The sequence below is a fragment of the Esox lucius genome, chromosome 22, assembly GCF_011004845.1.
Source record: "Esox lucius isolate fEsoLuc1 chromosome 22, fEsoLuc1.pri, whole genome shotgun sequence".
Classification (NCBI taxonomy): Eukaryota; Metazoa; Chordata; class Actinopteri; order Esociformes; family Esocidae; genus Esox; species Esox lucius.
The window spans coordinates 8,422,650-8,433,428 of record NC_047590.1 but is presented as its reverse complement, the minus strand read 5'-3'; the positions used below and the strand labels follow the sequence as shown (position 1 = coordinate 8,433,428).

The 10,779-nt window shown below is 40.0% G+C and overlaps 1 protein-coding gene across 1 annotated transcript; it reads right to left on the bottom strand.

Moving 5' to 3' along the window:
- Positions 1-10,099, bottom strand: LOC105022536 (ammonium transporter Rh type C). Its single transcript, XM_010891053.3, has 10 exons — positions 9,795-10,099; positions 8,232-8,424; positions 7,585-7,735; positions 5,683-5,830; positions 5,355-5,521; positions 5,055-5,192; positions 3,263-3,399; positions 2,857-2,981; positions 1,757-1,830; positions 1-1,183 (listed from the first exon to the last, which is right to left on the bottom strand). The coding sequence occupies exons 1-10, from the start codon at positions 10,018-10,020 to the stop codon at positions 1,091-1,093; spliced, it is 1,452 nt and encodes a 483-aa protein (XP_010889355.1). The 5' UTR covers positions 10,021-10,099; the 3' UTR covers positions 1-1,090.
- Positions 10,100-10,779: the final 680 nt, after the last annotated feature.

Below are 10,779 nucleotides of genomic sequence, written 5' to 3'. Positions count from 1 at the left end.
CACTGTGTAGAAACCTTCCCTTTAATGTTTTAAAGACTTTGTTCCTTACTGAACTAGACTGGAATACAATTAGCTATACCTGCAAATTTGTAATCTTTTAAACTGTGCACATTGTTTAACTTTTATATAAGGATTATTATGCTTGTGCTTATTTTAGTGTAATATATATTGTGTGTGCTATGCTGCTGCTACACTGAAATTAGTGCGAGTGTGAATGAGAAGACCACACATCCATGCTAATTGATTGACAGAAGGGGGAGAAAGTTTACATGGACTCTGAACAATTTTGTAGAAAAAACATTGAAAACATTAACTTGAAACCCTGACTGTTAGTAGTACAGTATAAATTGTATCTATGACCCCTTTAATTATTGGGGTATTGTAATTTGAGCCAGTCACATTTTTAAATATGTTTCACTGGATCTTAAACACGCAACTGCAATTGACATTGCAATTTAACATATTTTAATTAAATAAAAAAGGACCTTTAGTTATTATAAGACATTTTAAAGTATGTTTAACTGCAGTCAATTGCAGTTGCTAGTCTGTATTTCTCTATGGCTTAGTTCTGTAAAAGGGTGTTTGGGTACTGCCACACTTTGTCCAAGGACTTGACACTGAATGTCACTGAAGAACCCACATTTTGACAAATTATTTGTGCATGTTATTGTCTTGACTTTACATAGGCATAAACTCTCTAAAACTATTGGACCAAATTAAAGTCAACCATTTTAAAGTGAACTTCAAAAGGGATTTACTAAATGTTAGGATGGGACAGGAAGCGTTATTCCACAAATGAACAATACACTGGCACATTATTGGCAGGCTTGTATGACACTGTCAGGTAAGGGATGATTTAGTAATTTTCTGTAAGGTCACTGGGTAGTCCTGAGAACAAAATCTTTAGTTTGGGTTGAGTGCAGTGTGCACTTTAACCAGTTCTGGCAGACATCTAGCTGTCAGGAAGGTTTTTAAAGAAAGTACAATCACCTTAGACAGGGCCAGCATTTTGAAACTTCAAACGAGAAGGAGACAAATGCCAGTCATAGAACAGTCCTTTGATTCCCACATTTCCTAAAGGATTCCATCATTATGACTCATCTTCTGGCTTATTGGTCATGTAGTTGCAGTACTCCAGAATGGGAGGGACACTCTCCAGTTGATCCTCCTCGTCCTGAGGTACCTGAGAAGAAATTTGCAGTGAAAGTTATATTTTTTATACTGGTTGCAATATTTTTTTCATGGGGCACGTGGCATTTGTGGGATTAATTACACAATTGTTTGGGCTTTAAACGTGTGCCCCATTTAGGGACAAACTCACATATTTCAATGCTGTACATTGTTATGTACCGTTTGTACTGTTTGCATGTTATGTAAAACTTCTGTTGTACATAACAAGCCCCAGGAAAACATGGTCATTATAATTTACATGTCGTGACATAAAGGCTATCTACCTTTAATAGTTTGAAAAGGCATCTTATTGCCGCTTAAGATAACATATGCATTTACAAACCATACAGATTAGAGATAATAAATGATCACGAAGATTAGGTTCTCCTGGTGTTCCTACACGTTTCCACAGGGACTTTCAAAACGGTACATTATACCCCCTAGCTACAATGGATTGCACACTGAAATTCACTCATTCTAACTCTGTGTCTGTTCTCCATTTATCAGTTTGGCCAAAGTAGATGGTGATGTCACCAGCTGGTGGTTGTAGTACGATGAGCTGGTGAGGAGCAGCTGAGTTCCTTACCTCCCAGTACACATCATCATCATTGCAGTTCTCATCTGCAGGATCGCCCCAGATGGGGAACCTCAGGATAGCACCTGTGAAGAGAGTATACTGTAAATAATTGTGACTTCGGGTTTCTTCAGAAACGTCACCCTCTACTGTAGAAGCCACTCAGAGAAGATGCTCTCTGGTGCTGTAGCTAGTTTGCCTAACAACGTAACGGAAAGTATGTGAATGGAGCAAGATAGGGGTTGCTGTGATTCTAAATTATTAGAAAGCTAGAAACCAATACAGTGCTGCAATGTGGGGAATCATAGATTCTTTGTTTGGTTTCATCTTGTTCTTCACCGTTAATACAACTCATATGGGGATATGCACACTCAGTGCACGCTTAAGGTTTGACAAACGTTTAAGTCAGTTCATGGAGTCCACACCATAACCCTTACACTTATTACTAAGCACACAAATCCAGACGGCGCTGACCGATTGCACCTCTCTTTGCATGACCTCTGGGCTAATCCTCGGGCAGGATTAGAACCCTGTTCTCACAATCACGCAATTAACTGCGAGGCAGAGACTTTATTTTAGTGGGTCAAATTCAAGTTTGAAATGAACAACAACAGACTATGGAAACCCTATTAGTACCAGGGCTGAGCCACAAATAGGCTACTCGATATTAGCTAGCTAGCAATGATAGCATTTTTTAAAACTTGCATGTTGTACATTGCTGGGGGTGAACACTTGATATGTTCAATTATTTTAGCTGTTTTTATAACGATGATAGCTTAACTATCACATTTTACAATTCAAGCTAGCTAGCAATTTTTTGGAAGAAAAAAAGATAAACAAATAAGCTACATGCCCAGACTAGCATGTCATGTTTACTTGTCAACAGCAATTTATGTAACTAGCTTACATTTCTTCCATTAACAAAGCAAACTATCAAACATTAATAACCGAGAAATAGGTACAGGATATGCTTTTATAGACATTAAAGGGGTTAGTTTGACCAGTTTATGGTGTCCTATTCATGATGTTTGCCTGGAGGTTTCCAATGTTCCGGAACTAAATCTACCAGGATGGCTGTGTTAATAAACCCTGTAATTTGTCCAAAAACTCACCAACTATAGCACCACCTCCAATTCCGAAGACCATGGCCACACACATGCCAGCAGCCTGGTAGCCACCTTGAGCAAACACTGTTCTGTCCTTAAAGTTACCGGTGAAGTCAAATGTGTTGATCAACCTAAATGCAAAAAATACATACACAGTATTGTGTCCCATATATAGCCTTCAGTTTGTGACCTATGCTACACTATTAGAATGTAGGATTCCAAAAAAGTTCTCCACCAAAATGAACACTTCATGTTTCTTGGAAGAATCATTTTTGGTTCCAAATGAAACCCTTTTTGGTTCCACACAGCACCCTCTGCAGAAGGGGTTGTATAAACAACAAAATATTATTCTTGAAAGGTTTCACCTCTGGAGAAACAGAAGAAACACATTTAGGTTCTAGATAATACTGACCCCTGCATTCCATAGACTGACTCGCTGGCAGTTGCAGCTGTAATGGCTCCAACTATCCCACCAATCACCCCAGGCATGGCGTGCAAGTTGTGTATTCCACATGTGTCATGGATCTTCAGTGTTTTCTCTAAAAATGGCTGGGAGGACACAGGTAAAGATTCGAGAACTATTAAAATAACAATTAAATGGCAAGGGAATCTGCTCAGTAAATTTAATACTTTTTATTTTTTAAGTCTAGCCGCAACAACATAACTCATAAAAAGTAAATATGTTTATAATTTATGTATTTGAAAAGAACCTGATAAGTCTACTGTTATGTGAGGAAGTTAAACATTAGTTGGTGCCAAGCTGTAATTTCCATATGCTAATTATTCATTTTGTAACATATGGGAGCTCGTCTGGGTTGCGTATTTCCATTTCGATATTCCAGTGGGGCATATGTTACTAGTCTGGGTGGTTCTTTCTCTTGGACAGAACTACCTAAATCCAATAAATTGTGAGAAAGATTGTGGAAGTGTTGTGCTAAGGCAAGTCTTTATTTTCATAGAGTTATTTCAATTGAAATTGAATGTAAGATCCCTCTCTGCTGGCCTTTGTTTTGGATTCATGTTTCATTTAAGCATTCCTTTTGTGTTTCTTGCACACATTTCACCACCATCTGAACTTTATAACCACTTGGACTAACCACGCAAAAGAAGTAGGGCTGATGCTGGAGTAAGATAAGACAGGTAAGATATAGGAATTCAATACCAGATGGCATACTTTTTCATCTACATTTTCACACATCAAATCAGGTTATAGACTGTGTAGATATCTATGTTTAAGATACTGAGACAAAATCTGTAGGCTGATAGTTTTGTAACATGTGGGATCTCATCTGGGGTTACATTTTTACATTTGGGTGTTAAAATTGGGCAGAAGATTCAAGTCTTGGTGGGTTTTGGAGGTCTTTTTCTTTTGATAATGCTTAGTGTTGTCGTGTGTTTATGGAGAAAGTTTGTACCAGAGGTATGTAGAAATACTAGTGTTGCATCGGTTTGCTAATTAGCAAGAAAGATAATGGTGTAAAGGCAGTATATTGTTTGCCGCGGATAAATGTTAGCTACTCTAAGGGAAATTAGGTATTTACATTTTTGACAGATGGATATCATTTTGGCAGCTTTTGTTAGTGCTGAGTGCATGGTTAGATAAAAAACGTGTTTAATCTATTACATTTTTTAAAGTATTGACATTATCAAATGTGAATGGTTAGCCTTTCCCTTCCAGTCTGGGCTCATGTCTGGAGTGCAGAGCCATTGGGAATGTGAGTGTTGTGAAGTATGTTGAAGTTGTTTTTGACACTCACTTGTACCTGCTTATGGTTGTTCCAAGTCTCTTATAGCCGGCAACAAATCAGACGACGCTTGGTACTTGTTCAGAAATAGTCTAGAAGGGCTCTCGAATTACGAAGGGGTAAATTCAAGCTGTGTTGTTGCAACTACAGTTTAATTTGTATTTACTACCACCTGCACAATCACCAATCCTGTTGGACTGGCCAATTGAGAGGTCAAGAGGTCAAAAAAATTTCCTGGACATGTACAGTACCTGTCCCTTGGGTACATGTAGTGCACATTCAACACTGGTTTTCATTTGCTTACTTCCTACAGTGATTCACGCGCACACGCATACAGGTTACGGACCATGCAGGCCGTGTAGAAGCACAATCCATAGGCTGGTTACAGGTTTCGTAACACGCCATGCCAAAGCATTCCAGCTTCAGGATGAGCGGACGGTGGCCAGCGATGAGACTCACAGAAATGTAAAGGTAGCCCATGGTAGAGAGGATGCCACAGCAGAAGCCTACGATCAGCGCGCCGTAGGGGGAGACCATAAAGACGGCTGCGGTCCCCATGGCGACGCCCCCAGCAAGGGTGGAATTCTGGATATGCACCTGTTATGTGAAAGACAGCGCCAGTCAAGGGACTCCAAAACCTGTTAATGAATTCTATGAAATCAGAGGATTGTGCCATGACTGAGAGGCTGTCAGTCGGTCTCAGAAATAGAGGTGTGTCACGCAAAGAACACACGCGTACGTAGAGTGACGGGTCCTTACCATGTCCAGCTTGCCCGTCTTCTGCGAGAGGCTGGAGATGGCCACTGTGGTGAGAACGCAGGAGGTCAGGCACAGGTAGGTGTTGATGGCAGCTCTATGCTGACCGTCTCCATGGTACGTGGTGGCCGAGTTGAAACTGGGCCAGAACATCCAAAGGAACAGTGTGCCTGGTGAGATACACATTAGAATAGCAAAGTGCGCCGTGGCAGAAACTCCTGCACACTTTAGGTAGGTCACCATCAATAGAGTGTTACAAAGCAAATCAGAAAAATGAAACATAACATGCATATGCGCAATAAGTAAATAATGACTCAGATAGGCAACTCACCAATCATGGCGAAAGTATCAGAGTGGTATACCGAGCCTTGCAGATGCTTGCTTTGATGTAAATTAGGCCGGTAAAGGACCCAGGAGATGGCCAGACCATAATAACCTCCAAAGACGTGAATAATCATTGAGCCACCGGCATCTATTGCCTGTGGGGATGAATGCAGTTATTTCTAATCAAGTGTAGCAAACCATGTTATGTTAGCTGGCGACATGATGCAGCTACATGGCGAACATTAATGTTGGCTGCCAGTGGGAAGCCCTTTGGTCATTATCCCTGGGACTAACGTTAGATATTGGGCATGTCACTATCTTAGAAAAGTTATGTTAATTTCAGTGGGTGAGCGATATATATTTCGGAAATATTGGTGGTCATTTATGTAGCTCCGAGCTGGTGTTGTCAGCCAGACACCGGCTACAGTAGTTAACTAGTTAGCTTAGCTACTGGGTAGAAAGTCTGAGTTCAGGGTAAGAGTGTGAAGTCAGTTTGACATGAGCAGTATCACCTGGAGCAATGAACATATTTAATGAGCACCTTGTGGAGAAAGGCATTTAAAACCTGGTTGACATGTTGTGACACTTTAAACTGGTGGTAATTATTATTTTTTTATTTCACAAGGGGCAGTGTGGCTACTCTGCATACTGTAGAATCTGAGCATTAACAATTACAATATGAATGTACGTTTCATTGGAAGTGAATGTGCCTAGATAATGAGAACAACAGAAACCTCTCTGTTTAGATTATCTCTCTGTAGGTTGTGCTCTAATCATGCTATGGGGACGCTTCTCTTTGTCAGCGCCAGGAAAGCATGTGAAGATTGATGGCAAAATGAATTCAGTGGAGCACAGAAAAATCTTGAAAGAAAACGTTCTGAAACCTGAAAGAGACCTGGGACTAGAAAGAAGACTGATATTCCAGCAGGCCATCATACAGCTGAAGCCACACTGGAGTGACTTTAAAACAAAAAGGTCAATGTCTTGGAGTGGTCCAGTCAAAGTCCGGACATGAATCCAACTGAGAATATGTGGAAAGGGTTAAAAAAAACATTGCTGCTCGTCTCCATCCTACTTCAGAGCTTAAGCAATTTTAAAAAGAGGACTGGTCAGAAATAGTTTTTTTTCAGATGTGCAAAGAAGGTCTAAAATGTCAGCTTGTCATTTGGGAATTGATGGAACAACCCAAGGGGTACATCCTCTGATAGTGTGTTTTTGAGAGACGCAGAATATCTGAGTCAATAGCATTCAGAGGGCAAATTCCTGCATCTGACAGCTGAAACAAATTGTATGGCCTACAGATATCAACGACTGCCACCTCCCCTTCAGGGAGGTCAAATGTGCAGAAAAGATCACAGCCTACGCCTTTAATCATGACCAAAACATCCTGCTACCTGGACAGTGTCATTCGATGTGCTGTGGACCTCAGCAATTGGCCATCTGTCCCATCAAGGCTAATTGGACAATGCTCACCACATCAATCCACCTCTAAACTATAAGCTAAAATAGCTGCACTATACAGCACTCATACTCTATTAATCTCCCTGCATCTAGATCCTGATATTATAACTACTGCTTCTCATTGCTGTAGTTTTAAATCGAATCTATTACAGTAAAGGAGTATAAATAAGCATTAAGTACAGTTTAGGGAAGTCCCCCTCCTTTTCCTTATTGACGCAATAAAACTACTTTCCAAACATGCAGAAAAAGGGAGGGCAAGTCAGAGGAAAACAATAAAAGAATTGTGCCCAAAACATTCCAACATGTATTTTCTGTGTACACGTAATGTATATATTTGCCTACACAGTGGGCATGTCCGTGTCGGGGTCACACGCTGTGAATTACTTTGCTGATCCAACCGTGGCTAATACAGTGTGGATGACCTGAGCGTGTGCTTGCCGAGACTCACGTGAAGAAGGTTGAGGATGATGTACTCTTCCACGGCATACAGAGTGACGCCGAACAGGGTCATAACCATTAGCTGGACTGGGCTGACTTTGCCCAGCACCGCCCCATAGGCTATGAGACAGCCGGCCACGCAGAAGTCAGCATTGATCAGACTACAGACAGGTCAAACAGGGGAGGAAGGGTGGACACAGATGTGTTGTCATCATTATGGTACATGAGACCTATGAGAGAGTCAGTCATGCAGCAATAATACCTGAATTACTAGATCAGTGGTAATCCACCTATTGGTCTTGGCTGTCTCACAGCTATGATAGATTGCCCCTCAAGCTGAATTTTCCTGTAATAAGGCTCAAGGATATGAAGTGAAGAAGTCAATCTGCAACCTTCTCAACTCTCGTTCTTTAGTTTCTAAGCATACTGTATTTGTCCACACATCAAGTTAACTTACTGCTATTTAAGCTCTGATGACAGCTCACTTAAGCCTAAGAGAGTCCATTGTATAGTCTGTTCATCCCGAGTTCTCAGCGAGACTAGCAACCCACTGATTAAGCAACATCCTTGTGCTGTCATCTTATTTGTGCATACCTCATCAAATGTCAGCCAAAAAAAATTGCATCCTCAGAAATGCCAGTGAGTGCGGTTGCATACTTTTCAATACCGATGTAGATCTTTCCAGTCGACGGGTCTAGAGAGTGGAACCAGCCTTGCATGAGCAGAGCCCACTGGATGCCGAAGGCTGCGATGAGGAAGTTGAAGCCAACCCCGCCGAAACTGTACCTCTTCAGGAATGTCATGAGGAATCCAAAACCCACAAAGATCATAACATGGACATCCTGGAAACCTGGATAAAGGGGAAAGATGTAATTTCGTGAAACACAAATCCAAATAGTAAATTAAATATGTTATTGCATCCAGTGCAAGTGGCTCTCAGTATGTATTTGATAAGTGTTAAAAACAGTTCGCAATTAGCAGAAATATTTAGAAAAAGGACATATCTTTATTGTCCACACATGGTGGAAGGTTTTCCTAGGGTTCATGGAAGCTTTATCTGTACAATGTCTATGCAGCATATGTATACAGTATACACCAGTTGATTAGAGTTTAAATGTGAATTAAGCATTTCAATCTTATTATTCAGTTACAGAAACGGTTGGTTATACAGTTTTGCTTAAAAATGTCCAATAGTGTTTGTATGTACAGTAAGCAACTTTCAGAGCAGATTATCTTAATTACTGTAGCCTACCTGTTTACAATCTATGCTTATACCAGGTGTATTTAAATCGTATTCTACGAGGTCCAGAGCCTGCTGGTTTTCTGCTCTACCTCGTCATTAACTGTACCCATCCACACATCGGGGAAGACATTTTGACTCAAGAGATTTTGGCCCATTCATGAGAATTTGTTTTTGACAGCTTGTAAATCCATCCTAATTTCTTTTTATTATTGACAACAATAAATTAGAAAACATAGACTTTTTTCAATATGTTAAAACAAAAGATGTTTTTAGAGCTATCAGTGCTCATTTACATATATTTGAAAACGTAATTAACAACTAATAAATCAAATAGGAAGTGAAAAGAAAGCATGAATTTCAACGTTGCACTGGATGTAAAAGTCAATCCAACAATATGACTGTCCCAAGTCTCTTTAATTTCAGAAAATTTAAGTTCTGCATTTATTACTGAAATGGTTGGGGTTGTACAGACAATATTGTAACATTTGTAAAGCTTATACAGCTCCGGAACAACATTTAAAGAGCACTGCTCCTTTATCTTTTCTTTCCAAAAAGGTTGAAAAGGAAAGTTTTAAGTGAAGAACAGAAGGGTTCAAATTAAGAGACCACTGCAAATTGAACAATTCTGTTCATCACTCAAAACATTCCTTTTCAACTTTTTTTTTGGAAAGGACAAAAAAAAGTTGCAGTGGTCTCTTAATTTTTTCCGGAACTGTATTGGCAATTTCAAAAGTGTCTGATGGAAACTGTTAAAAAACAGCAAGTAGCTAGCACAAACACCTACAGATCGATTCTTTATTATATTTCTCATTTGTTATTTATCTCTATTTTACCTGAAAATTTAGCTAAAAATTCATATTCATCATTATTATTGCAATAACAATGAATCTCAGGATCATATTGTTCATGAACTGTAGCCAGCCTATATATATAGTCAACCAGAAAAAAGGCCATCCGTTAATTATGAATATACTTACTGGGGTATCTATAGTAGAAATCATTCTCTATGGCACTGGTGATATTGTTCTGGGCCATATTCTGTACCCAGTGTGCGTCTGACTCATTATTGTAGCGGACGAAGACCCCAAAGAGTATGATCATGGCAATCTGCCAGGCAAAGCAGACAAACGGAAGTTTAAGACGAACATTTGTGTTCTTAGGCCGGCAGAAGTAATCTTTAAATCCCTGGATGCAGTTCGTCATACTGGTGGCTGAGCAAGTGCTGAGAGAGTGATGCCCTGACCTGCCCTGAGTACAGCTGTCCCCCTGAGATTTCTGGCTGTGACAGTGCAGGTTTACTGTATATAGGATAGCAGAGCAGGAGGTGTGTCCCCAGTTTAGGCCTGCTTTTGTTCTACACAGCTTCTGTCCCTCCCCGCCCTACTCTCTTACATCTTGATAAAAAAAGACAGGGCATGAGGATATCAGCAGCACTTTTAAATTGAAACTCCAGAGTTTTAGGTAACAGTTTTTCATCATTGCTAAAACTGGATCTATGAACAATATATAGAAAACCTTTATGCAAAGTTAGAGAGGGAAGGTTATTCACACTAACCCTTAAGCACTATTCACCTGTTTTCACATACATTACTGTTTCGCTTCCAAAACCCGCCACACGACTGCATTTGTAAAGCACATCTGTCACATGTTTCATGTACTGTACAAAACACTGCCATTCAATATCCCAGCTCGCCAGTGTTTTGGAACAATAGAGGACTAACATCAAAGAGAGGGTGAGGAAATGAAGAGCAATGGTCTAAAAAATTAACTTTTGTCACTGTACTTGACCATATTCTTGTACTATACATGGCACAACAATGAAGGAAGCTTAGCTGAGAGTACCTGAGCCGTTTCACTCTTGCATTGTTAGCAGTCTCAGAAATGAAAATAGGTAACTTACTGTAATCTGACCACTATGCTCACTAACCTGTTTTCTCTACTGTACTCTGAATCTATATGCAT

Bases quoted from the DNA above. Each gene is read 5' to 3' on its own strand.
- LOC105022536 (XM_010891053.3), bottom strand. From the start codon at position 10,020: ATGACGAACTGCATCCAGGGATTTAAAGATTACTTCTGCCGGCCTAAG. The intron at 8,425-9,794 runs GTAAGTATATTC...CCCTTTATCCAG, and splicing joins TTTCTACTATAGATACCCCA to GTTTCCAGGATGTCCATGTT. The intron at 7,736-8,231 runs GTATGCAACCGC...ACCTGTCTGTAG, and splicing joins ATCTACATCGGTATTGAAAA to TCTGATCAATGCTGACTTCT.